Source organism: Anopheles cruzii, chromosome 3, assembly GCF_943734635.1.
Source record: "Anopheles cruzii chromosome 3, idAnoCruzAS_RS32_06, whole genome shotgun sequence".
Lineage (NCBI taxonomy): Eukaryota > Metazoa > Arthropoda > Insecta > Diptera > Culicidae > Anopheles > Anopheles cruzii.
Window position 1 is genome coordinate 47798709 of NC_069145.1, and position 22151 is coordinate 47820859.

The following is a 22151-nucleotide window of genomic DNA, read 5'->3' on the forward strand; positions in this document are numbered from 1 at the left end:
ACTACTTCGGAAGAAGCATTTTTATGAAAACAATTGGTCCACTTAACAGCTTACGATAACGACGTGTAAGCTAATTTTGTTGCGAAGCAAGAGACGTGTTTTCTGATGGGTTGATCAAATTATCCATAAAACATTAGTAAAAAATAATATAAAATTTTAATAAACAAAAGTAAATAGCAATAGCAACTTCATGAAGATTTTTTTTAAATCGAAAACACATTTTGGATACTTTTCTATAACGCAAATTTTCGAACGCGATCTCTATTGCACAAAAACTATCTTCATTACGCGTGCATTCATTCACCTTTCATGCATGGTTGGCCAAAAGTTTTGGGTCGACTTGTTGGTCGTCCTACATTGGACCACCGTCAACCGAGCTGCAAAACGAAGAATAGATGCTGGTGAGTGATGATGAAAATTTCATATTTTTTTCGGATATTTTGGGAGTACGAGGCGCACGGCCTCGCAATTCGCGTTCTTGGTGTCGGTATCCGTAACCGTGGGCAATGGAAAAATTGGGTGAAAACCGAGTGAAAACAATAAAAAAGGGATCAAAATCTGTCCAAAATTAGAACCGACGTGAGCCGAAAATCTAAGCCAAAAGTAAAAAACAACCTTCCGTTCATAGATCGGAAGCGTTCGGTTCGCACTTGTTTTGTAAGGACACAGGTTTTTCGGATCGCTTTTCCACGGGCGCAATCCTACACGCGTCTTATACGCCACCTCTACATGTTTTCTGCGGAAAAATGCGCATGCGATATTTTTCTTCCGCGCCTCGCCGATCGCCGGATGATCGAGGGACTACGACCCACGCTTTCGTGAGCGATCGGCTTGAAGTTTCGCTTGTGTGTGCGTATTGAAGTGGGCCGAAGTCTGCTTCGCTGTCGTGAGGGGAAAACCGAAGCCACATGGGGAAACTAGCCAGTACTAGGGTGAGTCGGTGTTCTGGGTCCCTAGTCGACGGGTGACGTCACCGTTCTCGGCAGAGGCGTACCGAACGCAGGATTTTTCCCCGTTTCTGCACGCACGAAAATGTTCGTCTGTGAAGCGATCGTGCGGTCTGTGGGAGTGTGCGTCGGTTTTAAGGGTCAATCGAAGTTTTCCTCGTATTGCACTACTCAGTGCTATCGTGTTTTTAGTCTTGCGAGGATTTGAGTGAAAGCGCTCAGGTTGGTTTTGTTGTTTTTAGTCGAATTTTTCACCAAAGAAAATTTTGTTAATACTTAAATCACAGTGGGGCTTGATGTTGTTGTTAGCAAAAGTATAAGTTTGGTGCGCTAGAGGCTTCAGCGAACAGGAACTCTAAGAACCGTCCTGTGCTCATTAATGGCAGTTCTGTCGGAAACAACGAAAATTCCAAAGTGTGCAAAGTACCGCGTTGGTTTGCAATATGTCGGGCAAAGGAATGCGAAGACATAGTGGCTACTCAACTATATTCGCGATCACTTCGAAAGTGCCCTGCGGACACACAGGTGTCTGTGGAGCCCCGGTCAACCGAACAAAAAATGTCCAAAAATAGCCTGCATTTCGGGAGACAAATTTCACGAAACCGTGAAAATTACCCGCGAAAGCCTGAATCGCTCGATGGCGGCCCACGTAATGTACCGGCCAAGCGAGTGTGTTAGTAAGAGAAAAAAAGGCTGCGCCTATCTATAAATAGTACACACATTGAGTTCGAATTGAGTAACCGTCCGTATTTTTTTTCAAATTTCGATTTACCCAAGTCCGTGTCCATCTGCTTGCCATACTCTAAGTTCGTACTGTTGCAATGATTCATCGATCTTTTGTCTTCAACTTCAGTCACTGTGCATAGGAATTACCTTCTCCTCGCGGAAAAAATGTGATTGCATTGCTTGAATCAGTCTAGTTATAGTGAAGTATGTTAGTGACGGCTTATTATTAGCTCATGATCGGCGAAGAATATTTCCTCTTATAGGCGTGTGTGTCCGTCCACAGTCCGTAGTATGTGGCCCCGGCGAGCTATTTTTACTATGGGATGCGCACAACTGATGCGCATTCGCATTGCGTGTTGCGTACGGTTGCGATTCGTGGGAGAGTTGCGCAGATCGTAGCCCTAGTCCCTAGTCCCTAGTGTCTTCTCTACCCGCCATTTCTTCAATTTTTCGTTTGCGCACATTTATAATGAAACACAATTGCTCCCCCACACGTTCAATGGTTTATGATTATACGAAAATAAACAGCGGGCGAGTTTCTCTGGCAGCACGGGGAAGGTCGCGATGTGGAAGCCAACGAAATACGCTGCATGGCGCAAGCCTTACTGGAGCGAGTCTAACGGCAAAATTCTAAAATTAGGATTTCCGTCGGAGCAAAGCAGAGGATTGTTCTGCAAACGGTTGCGTATTGGTTGCTTACAACAAGTTGTTTTATCGTTCTCTGCTCCGTGGCACTAGGATCCAAGAAAGTAACTGCTTTTCGAACCGAACTGAAAGATCAAACGTTTTTTACGCTTGTGTGAAAGGGTTAACATCAACAACAGCTCTACTGCTTTGTTAATTAAACACAAAATAATTTTTAACTCACCAACTCAAAATTGTTGATACTTGAACTACTTGATATACTTGAAACTTGTTTTTAATCCATATCACAGCTAGCACCCAAGGGACAACTCCTTCCTGATTTTTTCTTCTGGTACGAGGTTAGCAAAAACAAACAGCCAAAATGGACGCGATCAAGAAGAAAATGCAGGCGATGAAGATCGAGAAGGATAATGCACAGGACAAGGCCGATACCTGTGAAAATCAGGCCAAAGAGGCCAACCTCCGTGCCGACAAGATCATGGAGGAGGTCGCTGAGCTGACCAAGCGTCTGGAGCAGGTCACTCAGGATCATGAGAAGTTCAAGGCCAGTCTGGAGCAAGCCACCAAGGACTGCGAGGATAAGGACAAACTGCTCACCTCCACCGAAGCCAATGTTGCCGCCCTCACCCGCAAGGTGCAACAGGTTGAGGAAGATCTGGAAAAGTCTGAGGAACGTTCGTCCGCCGCCCTGTCCAAGCTGCTAGAGGCCACCCAATCGGCTGACGAGAACAATCGGTAAACGTTGCGAGTCTTTAGGGTACGAGTGTACGATTGTTTACTCATTCATGTTGCTTTTGCAGTATGTGCAAAGTGTTGGAGAACCGTTCCCAGCAGGATGAGGAGCGTATGGATCAGCTTTCCAACCAACTGAAGGAAGCGCGTATGCTCGCTGAAGACGCTGACACCAAGTCCGATGAAGTGTCCCGTAAGCTGGCCTTCGTTGAAGACGAGCTGGAAGGCGCTGAAGATCGTGTGAAGTCTGGCGAGGCCAAGATCACGGAGCTTGAGGAAGAGTTGAAGGTTAGTTTTGGCGGAAGCGGATACGTTCGGTTGTGCGGGCTTTCTAAAAGCTGCCGCTCTTTTGTAGGTCGTCGGTAACTCTCTGAAATCCCTGGAAGTGTCAGAAGATAAGGCCAACCAGAGAGTAGAAGAATTCAAACGCCAGCTCAAGACTCTGACCATCAAACTGAAGGAAGCGGAAACTCGTGCCGAGAACGCCGAGAAGAACGTCAAGAAACTGCAGAAGGAGGTCGACAGACTAGAAGGTACGTCCAACACTGAGCGTTCCCCAAATGTAGCTAATTATTGTCTGTTGAAATTGGTTCACTAGCGAGTGTAGTACCAATTATCCCACATCGAAACGAAGACCACACGGAACATCATGGTTCGGTGGTTCACTAACACATACACAGGTTGATAGTAACAGTAATGTTACTATTGACCTTCGAAGATTACTCCCAAACATACACACACTTACACTTACGCACGAACACTTTCTATCTATGCTGTATGCTGACTTGCATTAACTGAGCTGTAAATAGCCGTACGAGTGCTTTTGCTGATTGCCAAACTCGATCGTAGCCCCGAAGGCTCTGTCTAAGTAGTCATTTCAGGTACTCGAGAGAAACTGTTACACATCCACGTTCAAGCGGATCCAACGCCGCCGATCCTGTACGATCGCGACAGTGCTATTGGCTGGCGACTGTGCACCTCCAGTGCCCCAGATTGGCAGATCCCAGCTGGCCCCGGAAAACCACGGAACAACCAATCCTAACAACTGCCTTTCTGTAATCTCTTGCAGACAAACTGATGAACGAGAAGGAGAAGTACAAAGCGATCTGCGACGATCTGGATTCGACCTTCGCCGAACTTACCGGATACTAAACTGCACGCTAATTTCCGTCTTAACGATAGGCATCTCCTGCCTGCACAACAGCTTATCCAAAACCAACCTCAATACCAATTCCTGTACCACTATACGCTCCTCAGCAGCACACACGCGGTCTATCCTCCGCTAAATGCAAATCCTAGGCTGGTACTATATCGGTTTCTGCGCTCGTGGCGCTCGTTGCAATACTTCTTCTCCTTCCTCTTCTTCTGCTTCGTCTTGCCGTATCGTTCCAACGGCGAAGCCATTTCGGACACATGCTTGCTAAGATCAAACCCTGCATCCTGCCGTTGTGAGAAAGTGGCCGTTAAATGGTGACGCGCTGGAACGAGCGAACAGTGAAACTGTGATGCTCTCGATCGACTTTAGGTATTTATCGTAACATCCGTTTAAACACACACACACACACACACGTGGTTGTGCTATGTTTAGAGTTCGGGTTTGAATTTTGAAGTTTTTTTTTTCTTACTTTTGCTCCATTCATACTCTCTATTCCATCTCAAACCTTAAAATTTGACTGTAAGTCCTTCGTTAAGCCTGTCGACACACCGTTCTGTTCACCTCTCTCTCATATGTACCGTCCGTTTCTTTGGCTCGTTCATGTGTAAATGTTTTCCATTCCTTTTTTTGAGAGTGGAGGCGCGCAAAACCGCATCCAACCGGAGACCATTTTGACAACTCTGTGCCGTTTTGGGTGGCTGTGTCGGTCATTTTGGAGCAACAACGTGCTACACGATTTTTCACTTGTGGTGTATCTGTTCAGCATTCAGCAAAGCATTCCACTGTGTCGTTGTTAATGTTTGCATCTTTCATCTTTATCTCTGTGTACAAATTTCCGTTACTCTGCTCACGAAAGTCATCAGTGAAAATGAAGGTGACAGAAGGGAGTAGTGGACTCGCGTGAGTCCCACCAGTACGGGTTCCCGAAGTGTGCTATCTGGTGCCGTTTATAATACTGCTTTCATGCCGACCTTCTAACGCACTCAATGTTTTTCGCCTGTAATGTTAATCATACTCATTATTTGTATCTAAACAACATAACATTTTCAGTTTTATCCCAAGTACTGTAATATGTGCAGTCCCAATCATGATCAAGTCAGAGCGTTTGGGTTCAAAGTTCGCCGGACGGTCTGATACGGTCATGCCACTGATTCGAAGGCCCATAGGCAGGCACCGTGGATTGGTGGATTTAAGTTTGACTGTGAATTTTGCGTTTTGTTTACGATCTCTACGTCACCACCTTCGCCGATCGGATACTGATTTATGTTTTGCGTTTCATTCGCAGACGAACTTGGTACCAACAAGGACAGATACAAGTCTCTGGCCGACGAAATGGATTCCACCTTCGCCGAATTGGCCGGTTACTAGAAGCATCATGGTCACACAACAGTGGGACCTTAGCTGTCCAGCATCACAGCAAATGTTCTGTTCATTAAACCAACCAAACACTGTGTGCAAATGTCACCATGCGAGAACTGCGCTCCGAGAACACCATTGCGAACGAAGAAACCGACTTGATACTAGATTAGGGAACAACAAATGGAACATCTAGTGGCGACAGTAAATGTCCTCCGACCTCTATTGGTGTGTGGAAAGCATAAAACCTATAACAACATTAGGTAGAACACCCAATGCTTTCAGAACAGTCCATCCAAGAGCCAATGTTTCGAGTCGTTGTTGTTGTTGTTGTTGTTTGTCGCCGGTGTTACGAAAACGTTTTCAAAGTTATGCATCTCGATGTATCGTAGCGGTTTTGTGCGGCTCCCCAATACGAACTTGAAGGACCGTGTGCCCACTACGATACCTGAGGTCTCATACATTGATGTCGGTAGGAGAAGCGAGAGGCAAATATACTGGGTCTGGAAATAACATCACACCGAGTCCAAGCATGTGAATCTTCCATGTTTACTTTCTCTTGATAAATGTATTATTTATATCTTTTGAATAAAGCTATGAGGACGGAACATAATTTTAAGTAAATATTTAGAAACGTCTGTGAGTGTTATCGATGTGAATTGGCACGAATTACGGATAATGTCAATGTTGCTTTACTTTTCATCTTATAGGTAAATGAACTTTTCACATTTCGGGAACGTCGGGAGCTAACACAATCGGAAAGTTTAGCTTGGTACGAGTGATTTGCAATTACCCTGATTTAACCCTTTGAAGCCGGCACGAATTGACCGTTTCGGAGCGGTCGATTCTTACAGGGAAAAAACATAAACATAATGAATCATGCCTGAATGAATAGATCATACTGTCGATAGCGTGATAACACTTACCAGCCGAGAAAACCATATTTATTAGGTGAAGTGTTAACGTATGCTATTGAAACATATAAGCTAGTATATAATACCTATACCTATACCTCTAAACTAGTAAAGTGAGTATACTAGTGTACTAGTAAGCTAGAAAACATGCTTTGAGCAGTAAGCTTTTGGCGGCGTGGCCCAAGCAAAGTTTGACATTTGCAGCTACAAGCGCGGTGGATATCGCCCTTAAAAGCTTTCGTCGTTTTCCTCGGAAAATTCTCTGTTTTCGTTGTCGGAATTTTCTACGCCTTCGCAGGCTGCTCTCCGACCGGCAGGACGTGGGTGACGTTTACTCAGGCGCGTTTGGTACGTCTCTCACGGTGACCGATGTATGAATTCGCTTCTACATCAAAGCAAAGCGTAGGAAGCTTCTCCGGAGTCCGTATCTGTAACGAAAACAACTAATAGAGTATGTAAGCATTCTCGTCAATTGAGAGTGGTACGGCTCATGCGCTGTACCAGAGTATTGGAGCTCGTTTTATCGATTGGCTAGGCATACGCTGCCAGTTTCGGCTCAAATGTACTGTGCAGATGCAAGTATGCGGTTTTCTCCTCAGTCCTCTGATCTCTAATTTGCCCAAAATCTTTCCTTCGTCCGACAATTGTGATTGTTTAAAGTGTTCGAAACATTCCAAATGTAGGTGCAGTTCATGTACTGAATATTTCTGATGTGAAATCCAAGAAACCAAAGTGTCGGAATTATATCAAGTGGACAAGTTGTTCGAGAACGACGGCGAGAGTAACAGGGAATTGTGTGAAGTTTTCCACCATAGGCTACCGCCATCCTGTATAAATCGAACTCGTCATTGTGGCTTTCTTAAACTGGAGATAGTGTAATCGTGTGCGAGTTTGTTTGGAACAGTTACCATTTACTAGTGCGCAAAACTACATCAGTCGGACAAAACGGAGGCGCCTGGAATCATCAACAAGATGGGCGACCACGGCCCTGATATGAACACGCTGGAAACAGGTAATATGGTGCTACTTCAATTTGTCACCGTTACTTATGTAATTTGTGGTGGCTCGAACAACTTGCTCTTTACGAACTAGAAAGGAATTATCAGATTTCAAAACAAATCCCCATGGCCCGTCATCGATGATAATATTACATATTCATACAAGCAAACATTTGTCTTCTGTAAATAACAAACAATGCTCCAACATATTTTCACACATATAATTTTTGTTGCAAACTGTGGTAAAAGACTAAAGACAGGTTTGAGTAAAGGCTACCGATTTGGCAGAATACTACACATTGTAACGTTCAACACTACTAGGAGGTCAACACGGTTCGTAGATTATCTACTAAGACGTAACATTCGACAGACTGACGCCTGCCATTGCGTGATGGCTGTAACGAATGAAGCAATTTTCTGGAGCCACACTGGCTGGCGAACGAACTAGGGAAGGCTTGATCTACCTGGGCCATGACTCATGGGCGTCTTGGATTCCTGGGTACGCGTTTCCGTTCAACAAGAACATAGCGAGTAGTTTCATCTAACGAAGCGATGTCATGTCAATTAACATATTTTCAATTGGTGATTTTATCAACGTTTTTAACCTATGATTTTATGAAAACAAAATAACAGAGTTATCCCGCTTTTTTTAAATTTGCTTGCCGCAATAGCTGAGAATCGAATCTAATCAGTTAAAAAAATTGATGACTTGTGCTGTTGAATTATTTTGAAGTTTTTTAACCAAGTTTAACCATCAATACTTTCGATAAATCTGCCAGTGTGATTCCAAGAATTGACTGTTGTCAGAAAATTAAGAATACTTGGTTGAAGATTTAATCATATTGTGCGAAAGCGTTCGAATTTCTTTATAAATGTGCTTTTCATTGATATAACCAGAAATAGCATTTGTTGGCAGATCCCGACTAATCCCGTTGAGAAAACCGATGAAAAAAGAACATTCATTAAAATGCAAGATGAAACGAGATGAAAAATAAATTATACATGGCCAACGTCACCGTGAGATATGACAGTAAAAAATGATCCTTTAATGAACACAATCTAGAAGTAGAATCTGTGGTTCTTCTATTTTTAGCCTAAGTGCTTTCCGGAAAACAATGGACATGTTTTCTGAACACTCAATCGCTTACTGACTTTTATGTCCTTGATTCTCTCCTTAATGTCCTTAACTACCATTATTAATCATTGGGCATAACATTTATCATTAATATTTTATCAAGAGGATTCTTCAAAATTTTAATAGTGTTTTATGTTTTGCCATTATTAATAACTGGCAGTTATATAAAAGAATGTACGAAAAAAGAATAAGAAACATTTAGATATGGCCAATGATTTAAATGGTTATTTTTTGTTTGGCAGCCTAATGAAACTTCGTTCTTTGATCGAAAGGCGTCATTTCGATCCCTGGCAGGATATCAAAAGTTTCGAACCCTGGCACGACACGAACGCCGAAGTTGGTGACAATATGTCTTTGTCTGTTTTAATTTTAGATACATTGAAAAAGCTTTCATATGCCATAATCATTTCGAATTTAAGTCTTAAATAAAACACTTGGGTCCCGCATCGCAGGATGTACTGATTGATTGAGCTTTCATATATATTAGGCTTTATAAATTGTGTACCCCAGTCACGATTCGGACATCGAACTACAGTGAAATAATCAAGTTCAAATCTCTTGCTCTCGACAGGTACTTTTCCTTTGCAACGCCATTCCATTGAATCCTATCGATTGCACTTCGATGGCTTAGTGACTATCGCACCGAGCGCACTACTGTTTAGTGTAGCCATTATCCTGGCAACCTCGACCATGGACAATATCCCGCTGTTTTTTTCTGAGTTTCTCCTCCAGCGTAGCTGCCATTACAGTTACCTACTGCTGCTCTCAAACAACGTTTCCCGTGAAGTCATGCGTTGTCCTTGTGCACAGTGGTACAGCGCACCAAGATGCGGACACAGGGCGGCTTTAACATCTTGCGTAGGTGTCTTGTGCGCTCGTTCCAGCAAACGGTGGAATTATGTGTTGCTTCATAGTGTAAAACACAGCAATCCGCTTTTGTGCGAATCCTTCTTTGGCACGAGCAGCTAAAGTTCGTGTTTTCTCCAGGATTCGCCCGATTTAGTGGATGCTGGAGGAAAGTGATGGAGGCTTGTGCATAAAGCATTTGTTTGCTACTTTCACATGCAGCTGCTAGCTTCGATACGTTGCATTGTACACTGACATGAATGTGCATAGAATTGGAATCCAGTAATTCGAATTGTACGTATACGTGACTTTGTACATGTCACTACATGTACTTAGTACTTCTGAAGCTGTAACAGTCAGCAGTTGATCCTGTAAGCCTAATATGACACGGTACCTTGGAATATTAGTAAGCCTAATATACATGCCTCAAGAAAAACAGTAGATGTGCCAAGCTTTTCTTTCTCTTTCTTCGACGATGTGCTTTAATATTGGGTATATTTTTTACCAGCTGATGAGGAATCCAATAAAAAACTTTCACTGTGGAAATCTACAAGGAATAATCTTTCGACATTCGAAAACTATTTCGCTTTGAGATTGACTGATCCTTGGGTCGACGCTTGCTTTCTGGGGCCATTCATCTACATTATTAGAAACAGGATCCCGTCCCAGAGAATCACTAAGAACACGCAACTTCCTTTTAAGACTTGCTTTAGTATTCGTAACATCCGGAGTTGAACATATCATTTTTACATTAGACATACGGAGGTTAACAAACATTTTAAGATTGTTTGAAGCATGGACTCTGGTCTATTTTCAAACAATATTGCACGTCACATGTTTACATATCACATTTCATTCGGGTCAAAATAAGCATCTTATAATGTTGCTTTCTAGTTCATTTGCATATCTAAGAAAATGTAATTTGTTTTTAATGGATAAGATCCTTTTATTGATCATTTATTATTTATTAAATTAACTACGCCTCAAGGGGAGATTGATTAACAATAAACTTACAAATACCCTATATGTACTCGATGGATTGCTCCCAAATGCGGTATAAATCGAAGTCGGTTTCATGGTACTTTTGTGCCAAACGCAATTTACGACCTCGAGCGTGTGTGAATTTGGAATCCTCGAAATGTTTGCACGTTGTTCCAGCCACCGAGTCCCTTTACGCAGCTCGTTCGTCAATCGTTCGCGTTCACTCAGATTATGTTGTGCTCATTTCAGTGGTACCGGCCGTTCTGGGCTTGACGGCGGCCGCCATATTGGCTGTTACCGCCTGCTTCTGTGCCAGACGCTTCCGGCGGCAGCATAAGAAAACTAGTAACGAGGCTTCGTCCTTGCCGTTCCAACCACCGCGTCCGCCGAAAGCGGTCCGTTCCCCGAGTGGTCAACCACCACAATATCTGAAGAAGTCACCGTCACCGACTAGCATCAAGCCACTACCGGGCCACTTGCCGGCTCAATCGCCGACCGAGCAACCGACCGTCCTGACCACTACGACGACCGTGGTTCCGCCGACCAAGTATACCGAGGAGAACGAGCTAATTCCGAAGAATGCGCAGTTGGAACCGAAATCACCAGATGTATCGGAGCTAGGAGAGTCGACTGGGGAGCACGGTGAGATTGAGAACGGCAAGCTTGGAACGATTGTTTTCAAGCTGCGCTATCTGGCCGATCGAAGCGCCTTGGTCGTGTCGGTCGTTCGCTGCCGCGGATTACCCGGAAAGAATCACAACTCGATGACCGCTGATTTGAGTGCTTTGTCGACCGGCTCTCTGTGTAATGGCTCCGCAAATGGCAAGCAAACGGCCACCGATCCGTACGTTAAGTTACAGCTGCTGCCTGAGAAGCAGCATAAGGTGAAAACAAGGTAAGTCCACCGGGGAGTCAACAATCAGATGTTGGCGAGGCCTACATTTGATGTAAGTTTGTTAAACGATGAGGAAATACTTCAGAAGCGGAATGGTGTGATACTTTCTTAAATTTTCTTTAATAATTTAAAAAGTGTTACAAAAATAACGGATTGAACAAGTAACTGAAAAAAGTAATGCGATAAAAGAGTAAAAGCTGTCGTATTGCTTATATTTACATTTCGGTAGTGAAAATTCTTACCACATTCAGTTAGAAATGTGCCCCATGTTCAATCTGTCTCAGATCACGACGAATTTTGACAGTAATTGAGCAGCTTAGTCCGATTTGCTACAGCACCCACGAAAGCACGCCGTAGGTTTGATTGAACGGTGCTAATTGTCTCGATTTGTCTCCTTGCAGAGTCCTGCGCAACACACGCAATCCGGTGTACGATGAAGATTTTACCTTCTACGGCTTGACGCTGAGTGAGCTGTCCGGTATGTCTCTTCACTTCGTGGTGCTGAGCTTTGATAGGTACAGCCGCGACGATGTTATCGGAGAGGTGGTTTGCCCTCTGAACGGAATCGACTTGCAGCAGATCGAGAATCAACAGGTTGCGCTGAGCCGTGAAATACAGCCTCGTAGCTTGAAAATACGCGCTCAGGGACGCGGTGAGCTGCTGATTTCGCTTTGCTGGCAACCGGCCGCCGCCCGGCTGACCGTGGTATTGCTTAAGGCACGCAATCTCCCCCGGATGGATGTTACCGGACTGGCAGATCCGTACGTTAAGATCTATCTTCTGTACAATGGACAACGGATTGCCAAGAAGAAGACACATGTCAAGAAACGAACGCTCAGTCCGGTTTTCAACGAGAGCTTTGCATTCGACATCCCAACGACCGAAGGTGCGGGCACCTCGCTGGAGGGAGTTTCGCTCGAACTGATGCTGCTGGACTGGGACCGTGTCACGAAAAACGAGGTTATTGGCCGCCTAGAACTGGGTGGACCGCGAAGCAACGGGTCGGCTTTGAACCACTGGAAGGAAGTTTGTAACTCTCCCCGTCGTCAGATTGCGGACTGGCATAAACTTCGCGAGTAAACCTCCGATCGGTTCGTGTCGGAATAATGATTCCGGGGGGTTATTATGATATGTTGCAATATGAAACTATATAGTCCTCCCCGGAAACTGCTCGCGTCAGTATCCTTTCGTACACTCTGACTTTAGTGAGAAATCACTACAAATTGCTGCAAAATATGTTGTTATGGGGGCACATCTGGTGGTCAAGGATATTTTATGCAAAAAATTAAAGCTATAAAAACACGAGAGAGCATACTTATAAAAAACCATATAGAACCATTTCATTGACGCATCCAGTACAGTAGAGTGCAACTCAAAGGGCATTTCGATTGCGAGAGTAAAAATATAACTACGCACGTTGTGGAACTTAAACATCCAAAAGCAATTAAGCACCCAAAGAAATACATTGCAGGAAACAAAAAAACGTCACATTAAAATCACAACCAACCACATCGGTTACCACGCGAATAGGGAAAACGAACCGGAAATCTCTAACACTTCATGCTGCTAAACTGAATTGTAGTGAAACGAGCTTTCGATGGCTATCGTAGATGCTAACCCAACATCGCTGCGAAGAGAACTCATGCACGCATTGTGGAAGAGGTACCGCCGAACAGTACAGGCAATAGAGGCAGTAAGCAGATTGATATTCGTCGCAAAAAAGTAAAATAATAGAAACCAAAATAACCCACACATCCAACTGATAAAGGCACTTAGTAGGGATAACGGAACATTGTCGCTCCTTTTCTACTAGGGCTTTGATTTTGAGCTGCGAAGGCAACTTTGTGGAATTGACCCGAAAATGAACATAATTTTGGTCTCTGCAGAGTTGGATCAAGTGAGTCGTTTCAAAGAGCTTTCGGATTGCAGGCACTTTTCTCCCCCACTTTTATCCTGTCTGTCTTGTGTAGTACGTTAGAGAGTTTGGACACCATATACTCAATAATGCCTTTGCAAAGGAACCTATTATCTGGAACAACTAGGATGAGTGTTGGCGAATGCTATCCTGTGAGCTGTGCTTCAGTAGAAATCATAAAACTTTGCCTATTTTGTGCAAGAAATATGATATTCTCTTGACTAAACAGAACATAGAAAAGAGTAAATATAATCAAATATAAATTTACAAATGACATGGAAAAAATCCTTCGCAAAATGCCCTAACCCAAATGTACTGCATCCGTGATGAGGCCCTTGCACTAACTTTACCTAAATTTTCTGTAGGGATAATTTGGAACGTAGCCACCTAATACCTGATATAAACAAAACAAAGACAGTATTTGTAGCCAGTATATACAAATGCCGAATGAAGTGTTGTTTCTAAAACGAAAAAAAAAAATCGCAACGGATGGATAAAGGAAGATGGTTGGTAGGATTAAACACGGGTTTCGAATATGAAAAAGAAGCGAAACATAACGGTCTAAGCTGTTGGAATGGTACCGACTTAAAAAAGGTAAAGCAAGTGTTTGTGAGTTGTATATTAGAAATATTCTTAAATTCCTGTTCGTTGTTTTGGTTTACCCTTGTTTAGTATTGCTCAGTTGCAGCATTAAACTGCATTACGCTATTAATTCTTTGGCGTTAATGTAAATAATTCTGTCAGTGATTAATTATCGTAGCAAAGGATCTTTAATTTTCCTATGCTTTATATTATTTTCTATTTACTCACGCGTACAAACTTTGGATAGGCGCAAATCAAATACCGTAGTAGCGTGCTGTGACTAAGTTAGAGCATTTGTATTTATCGATTAGTGATAGTTTTCAGTTAATGGAGTCGTCGGATAGGAGGAATGCATCTGGAGAGCAAACGTAGTGCAGTAAGTTACAGATACAGACTTTATCGAGGCTTTCGGTTCATCAGTAAAATCAAACAGGATGATTGGTTTCGTTTGTCGAGGATCGTGAAGCAAGAATAAAATCTCAGCTAGACAAAACAAGGTAATGCATAATCTCTGAAAAACATAAAATGTGTACCGCGTAGATATAAGCCATTTGACGGAATGTATAACCATCGAAAGTTAATTATCGGAGTAGTCTTGACAAGTGACACCACCAGAGAAGAAGAGAAGTGAAGTTCTACCCAAAATTTATTGTTGATCGGTTTTCTATGTTTGTTCCCAATTGGTGATCGGTTAACTATCGACGCAACTAAGATAACCAACCAATAGCTTGGCTCCTTAGCATCCTCAGTCGCTTAGTTCTGCGTTCTTAGTATCCACGCGTTATTTTGCAACAGATCTCCAGAGAAAGACTAGCGCATTGATTGAATCAATCGCATGGCTATCAACTGCACGCTACGAGGCAACTGCAAAATCGCTAGTAGAGTCGATTTCACCGATAGTTCTGCAGTGTGTGTGTATATACATAACAAAGCTATACTCTATTTTATGTTATGAAATCAGTACAATATAAAGTGGTATAATAAAATCCTAAAACTTAGAAGTTAACGTTTTGGTCAGTACCGCGAGTACTGAGTTGGATCCGGTCCACCGTCTTTCTCAGTCCGATTAGCATCCGTTTCCGGGTCGTAATTGCCTTTAAGATTGTCTGCTGTCCTCAGAAGCCGGTTCAATCGTCGCCCGATCGGTTTCAGGTATTGGTTGTGGCGAATAAGAAACTCTTTCGATTGGTGCGTTACGGCTCCATTATCTAGCTGGGACTGGCACATAGCGTGCAAGGGCTTCAGTAGCTGGTCACGGTACCGCCTGTCTTGTTCAAGGAGGCTTAAAGCTTCTACGGCTGTCTCAAGTGTGCTAAGACAACCTTCAGTAGGCTGTGTACGGATGATGTAACTGCTTATGCCGGACGACGTTAGCTTCACCTGGCGCATACCGTGCAATATCGTGGAACTACTGTAGATTCCTTTTGCCTGCGGCCACGTTCCGTCGATAAGAATGAGATTGTATGGTCCAGCGTTCGGATCGATTTGCTCAATCGGAACCGACGTTGCGCTGGGATACAAGAGAAGGGAATTCTTATCCGACAAGATGGCAAGTTCCTCGTTATGGCGGGGAAATTTTTTACCCTTGTAAATAAGACATTTGCCCGGGGCAAGACCTTCTGACAACATTGGTGCCGTTCTCAGAGCACGTTTCTCTTCGGCAGGATGCTGTAGCAAAACGATACGGGCCCGAGGATTCAGTGGCTTCGGAGGCAGAGCAAAACACCAGCAAACCGGTGCGGGTCGACTAAAATATACATAAAAAAGGCGATAAATTAACTACTCTTTTCTGTTGCCATAGTTGAACACAGTAATGCACTTAATATTTTGCAACGTTGCTACTAACCCGCATTTACTGCACTTGGAACGCATTTTCGGCGGATCCGCAGGTAAGTTTGATAAGTCTTCCCATGCTGTGGTATCAACTGGGAATTCGTTCATCATTATGATTAAGCTATATTATTAATTGTTTTAATTTTATAAGGAAAAGTATAGCTACTTTTAACGCAAAGCGTTGAGCAACGAGAACCGGCACTGAGGCGATCTGACACGAGCTCATTGTTGATGTTTTTGACAGTTATGGAAAGTACACTGTAAAGAGGTATACCGCAAGCAACGACCCGTGCAAGAAATTGATTTCACAGCCGATTCGACCAAGTTTGTCTGAATTTTCGATCGACTCTCGTCTGGCCATAAATTGAGCTTACCTTACCTTACCATCAAAAGATTTTAAAATTAGAGCAAAGTTAGATTCCATTGTACTCCGACAGTAACAGGGTGCTTTTGTTGTTGATTTTAAATTGACACTGTACTAGATTTTTATTCGTCATAATTTTGGTCTTTCCGTTTTCTGTATTTTGATTTTTCTCTTTGCTCTAGGGCTGTAAGTAACAGAGAAAGCAGAAAGGAAGAAAGTTGCTTTCCGATGGGCAGTTTTTTGCTACGCTCTCTAAGGTCAGATCTATATTGGACCCAATTTTACCTTGCGTGAACTGTCTGGTGGAACAAATCAGTCAACAATACTGCACGGGTTTCACCACATAAGCAATAACCCAAGGAGCCACGAGCTTTCGGATCGTCGGCGCGCCGACGACGCTGACACATGAACGAACGGTAGTCGTCGTTCAGACGACGAAAACAGTCCCGTCCGGGACGGTATTCGTCGTTATAACGACGACAACCGTTCGTATCGTCAGCAAAAGGTACACATTAAAGCTCAACGTTTTGAGAGTGCTTATGTTATGGCAAATAAGTTTATTTGCCATATAATATGCTTTGTCAAAATGGTGAGCTTTACTCTGTTGTCAGTTCCCATTGTTTACATTATTAGAATACATTCTACGCAGTAGACGGCGACACGGCGGGTCAGTTTAGTTCGTTTCGCTAAGTTTGTGGGTTGCTTGCTGTTTAGTCTGGAGGATGTTCAGTGTCATTTGTAAAGTACAGAACAGACTACAGGTTGTGTCGGTTTATAACGTGTTTCGTATGATTTCCCGCAATATCGACGAATAACCGTACTGAACCCAGTTCCCAGTTCCCGACTTAGGACAGTTCGCACAGGAAACAAGATGCTTCGCGTAATTGGAACAAATCTGCCAGTGATCACACAACGGCTTGTGTGTGTTGTGTCGGTATTCGAAATAACGGAAATGGTAAAGATTGACAAAGTGGAATTGAATGGGGACGATGTGCGCAGCAACTGCTAGGTGATCCAAGAACGCTACGCACAATCTTCCACGGGTATGGTTAGTAATATGGTTGTCTCATCATTCTAACATTGTGATCTTACCGTTTTGTAGACACCAGATCGGTAATTCAACGCGCAACAAACTCTTTGAATGGAGGAAAATCGGAACCAACCTGGTCGACGTTGGTTCCGACGTACAGGAAAAATCTAAGTTGAAGGAAAACGAAAAATCTCGGCTGCGGTACATCGTAATTACGTAGCGAGGCGCCCTCGACGCAGCCCCGACGGCGAGTCCCGGCACCGGCCCAAGCGAGCCGGAGCACAATGACAGAGGAAAGCGTAAGACGCGATGCTGTGTAACAATTTGGTGCGTCACAAAAGATCACCGTTTCGCGAAAACGAATTTACATTTGCCACCCAACAACGTTGTTCGCTTGCTGGTGTTTGCTTCGGCGGCCACAGGAGTTGTCGGCCGAGAAGAAGGAAAACTCTCCCAGCGAGGGGAGGCAACGCTAAAGAACCGGAGTCAGCTGAGACGATGAAGCTGCTCCTGACCCACGACGATCATATGAAGGTACACGCAGTTGAATGGGATCAGTCCAAATCTTGGTCACTTTTGGCATTTTCCATGTTGGAGCACCACAGATGGCAGCCCTTCGGAGCTGCCAACGGAGCGCAAACCGCTTGTGATACCACCATCAAAGTGATCTATTTCGTCGTTTTCGAAAACATTGTCGATTACCAGAGTGTTGTTGCCTCTCTGATGGGTTATCCGGATCCACCTCTTAACCGATAGATTGGATAGATTGTAATGCTTTGCACGGCGCACGGCGATTGCACGTTCGTCGCTGGGTAACGAAATTATTTTGTATTTTACAAATAAATAAATAAATAATAAAAAATAATTTTACTGGTTTGCTATAATAATTTTGACCCAGTATTTCCCCGACTATATGCGCTATATTTTTCATCAAAGCTTTATAGCAAATGCCATAAAATTAGCTTTTTACAACCGTACGTAGAGTGTACGAAACACCGTACCAAGAACGGTACTTCGTACGGCCGGCAAACGGTTCAACGTACGGCCGGCGAACGGTACGAAGAACGGCAAAGCTGCTGCTTTTTGCAGGTCTTCGAACGGTACGACGGACGGTCCTTCGAGTGTACGCCGAACGGTACGACGTACACTAAAAGGTACATAGTTGCTCCTTGGGTGCTTTCCTCACTCTTGGTTCACGGTTATTATGTTGTGACTTGTTTTTTAATCACGCACCAAAACCTTTCTGGGATTAATGTCGTAACTCCGGGAGATAGGTGTTGTAAAATGAACCGGTTCCTTGCCGGGAAAATTTACTTGTTAAGTGATGTCAACAACGGAGCTTTCTGAGGTCTTGGCCATCTTTAATGTCGAGATCGTAGCCACAATGGGCCACAATGGCACAATGGCAATGCCGAAAAGTTGATTTCGGAACTTATTTCATGCGCAAGAACTCGTAATAAATACCTCTGTGTGTAGCGTAATTTACATACATTTATGAGACTTTTATTTTTTATTCTTGATTCTTGAAGTAGTTCCATAGTTTTTTTTTGTTTGTGTGGTTTTTGTATAGATTTACAGTTACAACGATGTAAATGAAAAGGATATTTACGTTTTCTGCTGAATGCCTTTGCGGTAGGTCCGCTCAATTTACTGTTTCATGCTCCGACGATCGCCATAAAAGAACGCGAGAACATTAAACATTGATAAAGAGAGCGCCTGTACGTTCACGTTCGTCACTTTTATCAACCAACGTTGTCCCATTCGCTCCACCATATTACTTCAAATTTAGTTACTTAGCTTACTGTACCGCACATATTTAGCGTAGACAACCCCCCCGGCGACCATTCACCAGCTTGATTCGATTCGATTCCAACGAAACGTTTATACTAGTTAAATCTATATTTTTCTTCTCTTAAAATTATAAGTATCCTCAAGTCAGTTTGTCAGTTGCCGCTCAGCGGTGCAGTTACTGCTTTCGTTTCAAACGTGGGGTTGACGCTTTTTCGTTGAAAGCAATTCCATTCCATTTACTCGTGTTCTATTGTTTGCGCACTTGAACTGTACGCCAACGCTATGTCCAGTTGGTACATTAATTTTGTTTTGCGATAAGTAGGAGTCGAAGTGGGATGTAGTAACATTTTAATAATTCTTAGTGATTGTATCTTTATTCCTCACAAAGAGCACTCTTTTTACACCATCGACCCCATGTACATCCCATAGTTTAAGTAATACTCTTTCCACGTTGACTGTTTCTGATCGGTAGGAATAAGCTTGCGCCACCGTGATCACGATCACGAGGGGCGACATGGTTTTTTAGACGAGCAATTTACATTCTCTCACTTGGATTGGTGGTTGGAACTCACGTTGGTTTGATAGGGAAAAACAATAAAAGAACTAGTTGTTACTAAACAATGCTGAAAGAGGACGCTAGAAAAACTTCAAACACGAGAAAAGCTATTCACTTTGCTACTTGTCTGGACTTGCTTATCACAGTTGTATGTAGGAAATAAAGTTTTATCCGGCGGGCTTCGACGAAGCGTTCAGAACACTCAGAACAATAATGCTAACGCAACCGTGCTCTTAGCGTTAGCGTAACGCAGCTTCAAATGAACGCCGGGTTGATCGAAGGCGGCTTTTGGAAAGAAAGTGCCGTTCGAGAAACGAAGCAATGGTCAATATCTTGTGGACGGTCATGTGTTAGTTACTTTCGTTTTGTCATTGCCGGCTTAGCTTAGCTTAGTTACAGTTTCTCTGAGGGATCTAAACTCTATGCGATATTGCGCACCGGCACCTGCAACGGTAGCGCCAATCACGGTGATTCCAGACTCGGTCCACAGGGAATTTACTCTACTCAATTTGCTGGACCGTTGCAATGGAAAAGCAATTCAAGGAAGAATCGAATAGAAAAGGTAGCAAATTTCCTTCGCAGCGGCCATGCTTGTTACTGCCTGTTATGTGCTAAAGAATCGGAGGATCGAATGGGCTTAGCAGTGAACCCCGCGCGTATCGGAGTGCAATCGGGAATCGGGCAATGGAGCTGTCCTTTCGTCTATGTGTTTCAGCTTTGAGGAAAAACAAAATAGTTGCCGAAAATAGTTCCAACGTATACTAATTGTTCACATCAGAACTTTGGCCAACTTCCGAGCTTCACGCCATCTGCGCCACGGTTCTCCCGTCGATCACCATCGATCCTCACCCGGTCGACAGCTAAGACTGGGTGGCAGGTCGTCGTACTAGCCCTTATCCTTGCCGCCGGGGCCAACGGTGACGCCGAGCAGGTGTTCCCCAGCCATCAGACCGCCCGCCGGTTGGTGCGCGTAGTTGCGAATCTGGTGCAGCGAGATCAGCTGGTTCGGGAACGCATTCGACGGACTCTGGTTCATGGCGACCGCTTTCTGGTTCTGGAAGTTGATAGCGTCGTACAGGTACGACGGCCGTTGGGATGCGGCCAGCTGGTGGTGGTGGTGCTGCAGACCTCCGAGATGCGGCGGCATCGCGTTGATCGGCGTAAAGGCCGAGTTGGGCGCGGACTTCGCTATGCTGCTCGTGTCGTAGCTGACCGACATCGGGGTGGACGATGGTGGCATCGCCAGGTTGCCTCCGTTTAGCGGGCCATTGTGCTGCGGACCGGATTGTGGCTGCTGCTGTTGCTGCTGATTGCCGGGATTAGAGTTTCCGTTGGATGCGTTCGGGGCGCCCGTGTCGTTCGGACCACGCCCGGATGGTACCCCCACCGCACCGCCACCGACCAGATCTTCCACGGCATCGTCCCGCGTATGGTGCGATCCCGGCTGGTGGTCGGTGGTCTGGTTCTGGCCACCCCCGGCAACGGCACTCGCGGTACTGCCGCTAGTTTGGCTTCCGTTGGGCGTGAGGCTGAAGTCGTGATGATTGTTCTGCTGGCTTATGACCTCGTTGATGGTGGCAGCCGCCGAGTCCGGACTGACCTTTGGCCAGTATGCGCTGTCCGCACCCATTGCTGCCGCCGCCGCAGCCACCGCCGACGGTTGCTGACCGTTGGAGGCGTGACTACTATTGCTGCTGCTGCTACTGGCGCCCGAGGAGCTGCCGGGGGTCGTAGCGCTGACGTTTACGGTGCTCCCGTTGTTGGCCCCGTTACCGCTGCTGCTGCTGCTGCGCGTCCCGATCGGTGGCCGCTTGTCCGTCCGCTCGGCGTGCTTCTGCATGTGCTTGGACAGGTAGGTTTCCTGCGTGTACGACTTGCCGCAGTACTGGCAGATGTGTGTCTTCAGGTGCTTGGACTCCTTGTGCTTCGGGATGTGCTCCAGCAGCGACGGTTCGTCGGAGAAGCACTTGTAGCACGAGTTGCACTTGAACGGTTTGTCGGTCTGATGGCACCGCGAGTGCGACTGGAGGTTGGAGAGCTGCGAGAACGCCTTGAGACAGCCCGAGTGGCGGCACTTGTACGGCTTGTCGCCGGTGTGCGTCCGGATGTGCTGCTGGAGGTGCGACAGCTGCGTGAACTTGCGCTGGCAAATCTCGCACCGGTACGGCTTGATGCCCAGATGGATGCGCGTGTGCTGCGACAGATAGCTCGAGTTGGCGAACGCCTTATTGCACTGCGAACATTTGTAGGGTTTGGCTTCTCGCATATGGATTTGGGTGTGGAGCTGCAAGTCGGCTTTCGACGTGAATATCTATAAGCAAAGAACGGGTGTGCCGATTAGAACAACAGCTACACGGAACTAGTTCGTCTCTCAAACATCAGGTGCCACGCGTACAAGAACCATGTAACAACTCATTGCAGTAGAATGAAACATTCCGCGACCTTTTGGAATTAATACCGATTACATTTCTAGTCACGCCAGTTAGATGACATTTAAATTTACATTAGAACAGCTGAAAGCCTCTTGCAGCTTTCCGTGCCGATTGCTGCTACCAAAATGGCTGAAAATTTTCACTGAATGACGATCTAGTCGTATAAATCGATCCTTTAAAATAGTCGTCGACAACTAAATCCCAAGAATCCCACGAAAGTGAGAAATCATTTATACATTTTCATAATTTGCCTTTGATCGGCGCAGATTTTCGTTGATTTCCAGTCGAACGACGATGTTCATCATCATGAACAGTAA

At 44.6% G+C, this 22151-nt stretch overlaps 4 protein-coding genes across 6 annotated transcripts in view; 2 read left to right on the forward strand and 2 right to left on the reverse strand.

The window, feature by feature from the left end:
• Window positions 1–1037: 1037 nt before the first annotated feature.
• Window positions 1038–6188, forward strand: LOC128273254 (tropomyosin-1). Of its 2 annotated transcripts, none has more exons than XM_053011190.1 (5): window positions 1038–1169; window positions 2609–3053; window positions 3119–3338; window positions 3406–3583; window positions 5492–6188. In XM_053011190.1, the coding sequence occupies exons 2-5, from the start codon at window positions 2680–2682 to the stop codon at window positions 5572–5574; spliced, it is 855 nt and encodes a 284-aa protein (XP_052867150.1). In that variant the 5' UTR covers window positions 1038–1169; window positions 2609–2679; the 3' UTR covers window positions 5575–6188. The 2 variants fall into 2 exon arrangements, with proteins under 2 accessions (XP_052867150.1, XP_052867149.1); XM_053011189.1 differs by lacking the exon at window positions 5492–6188 and adding an exon at window positions 4120–4342.
• A 933-nt stretch (window positions 6189–7121) lies between these two features.
• On the forward strand, window positions 7122–14820 carry LOC128274948 (synaptotagmin-4). 2 transcript variants are annotated; one of them, XM_053013300.1, is made up of 3 exons: window positions 7122–7488; window positions 10665–11331; window positions 11733–14820. In XM_053013300.1, the coding sequence occupies exons 1-3, from the start codon at window positions 7449–7451 to the stop codon at window positions 12409–12411; spliced, it is 1386 nt and encodes a 461-aa protein (XP_052869260.1). In that variant the 5' UTR covers window positions 7122–7448; the 3' UTR covers window positions 12412–14820. The 2 variants fall into 2 exon arrangements, with proteins under 2 accessions (XP_052869260.1, XP_052869262.1); XM_053013302.1 differs by having other exon boundaries at window positions 10686–11331.
• On the reverse strand, window positions 14491–15845 carry LOC128274950 (tRNA-uridine aminocarboxypropyltransferase 2). Its single transcript, XM_053013303.1, has 3 exons — window positions 15828–15845; window positions 15675–15753; window positions 14491–15575 (listed from the first exon to the last, which is right to left on the reverse strand). The coding sequence occupies exons 2-3, from the start codon at window positions 15698–15700 to the stop codon at window positions 14843–14845; spliced, it is 759 nt and encodes a 252-aa protein (XP_052869263.1). The 5' UTR covers window positions 15701–15753; window positions 15828–15845; the 3' UTR covers window positions 14491–14842.
• A 4443-nt stretch (window positions 15846–20288) lies between these two features.
• The window catches only part of LOC128270508 (zinc finger protein rotund), a 30401-nt gene continuing 28538 nt past the window's right edge, over window positions 20289–22151 (reverse strand). The window contains exon 5 of the mRNA XM_053007914.1: window positions 20289–21713. Within this exon, the coding sequence (XP_052863874.1) occupies window positions 20289–21713 (1425 nt within the window). The remainder of the gene's footprint in view (window positions 21714–22151) is intronic.

Bases quoted from the DNA above. Each gene is read 5' to 3' on its own strand.
- LOC128273254 (XM_053011190.1), top strand. From the start codon at position 2,680: ATGGACGCGATCAAGAAGAAAATGCAGGCGATGAAGATCGAGAAGGAT. The intron at 3,339-3,405 runs GTTAGTTTTGGC...GCTCTTTTGTAG, and splicing joins AGCTTGAGGAAGAGTTGAAG to GTCGTCGGTAACTCTCTGAA. The intron at 3,584-5,491 runs GTACGTCCAACA...TTTCATTCGCAG, and splicing joins GGAGGTCGACAGACTAGAAG to ACGAACTTGGTACCAACAAG.
- LOC128274948 (XM_053013300.1), top strand. From the start codon at position 7,449: ATGGGCGACCACGGCCCTGATATGAACACGCTGGAAACAG. The intron at 7,489-10,664 runs GTAATATGGTGC...GCGTTCACTCAG, and splicing joins TATGAACACGCTGGAAACAG to ATTATGTTGTGCTCATTTCA. The intron at 11,332-11,732 runs GTAAGTCCACCG...GTCTCCTTGCAG, and splicing joins CAGCATAAGGTGAAAACAAG to AGTCCTGCGCAACACACGCA.
- LOC128274950 (XM_053013303.1), bottom strand. From the start codon at position 15,700: ATGCGTTCCAAGTGCAGTAAATGCGG. The intron at 15,576-15,674 runs GTTAGTAGCAAC...TGTATATTTTAG, and splicing joins TCCAAGTGCAGTAAATGCGG to TCGACCCGCACCGGTTTGCT.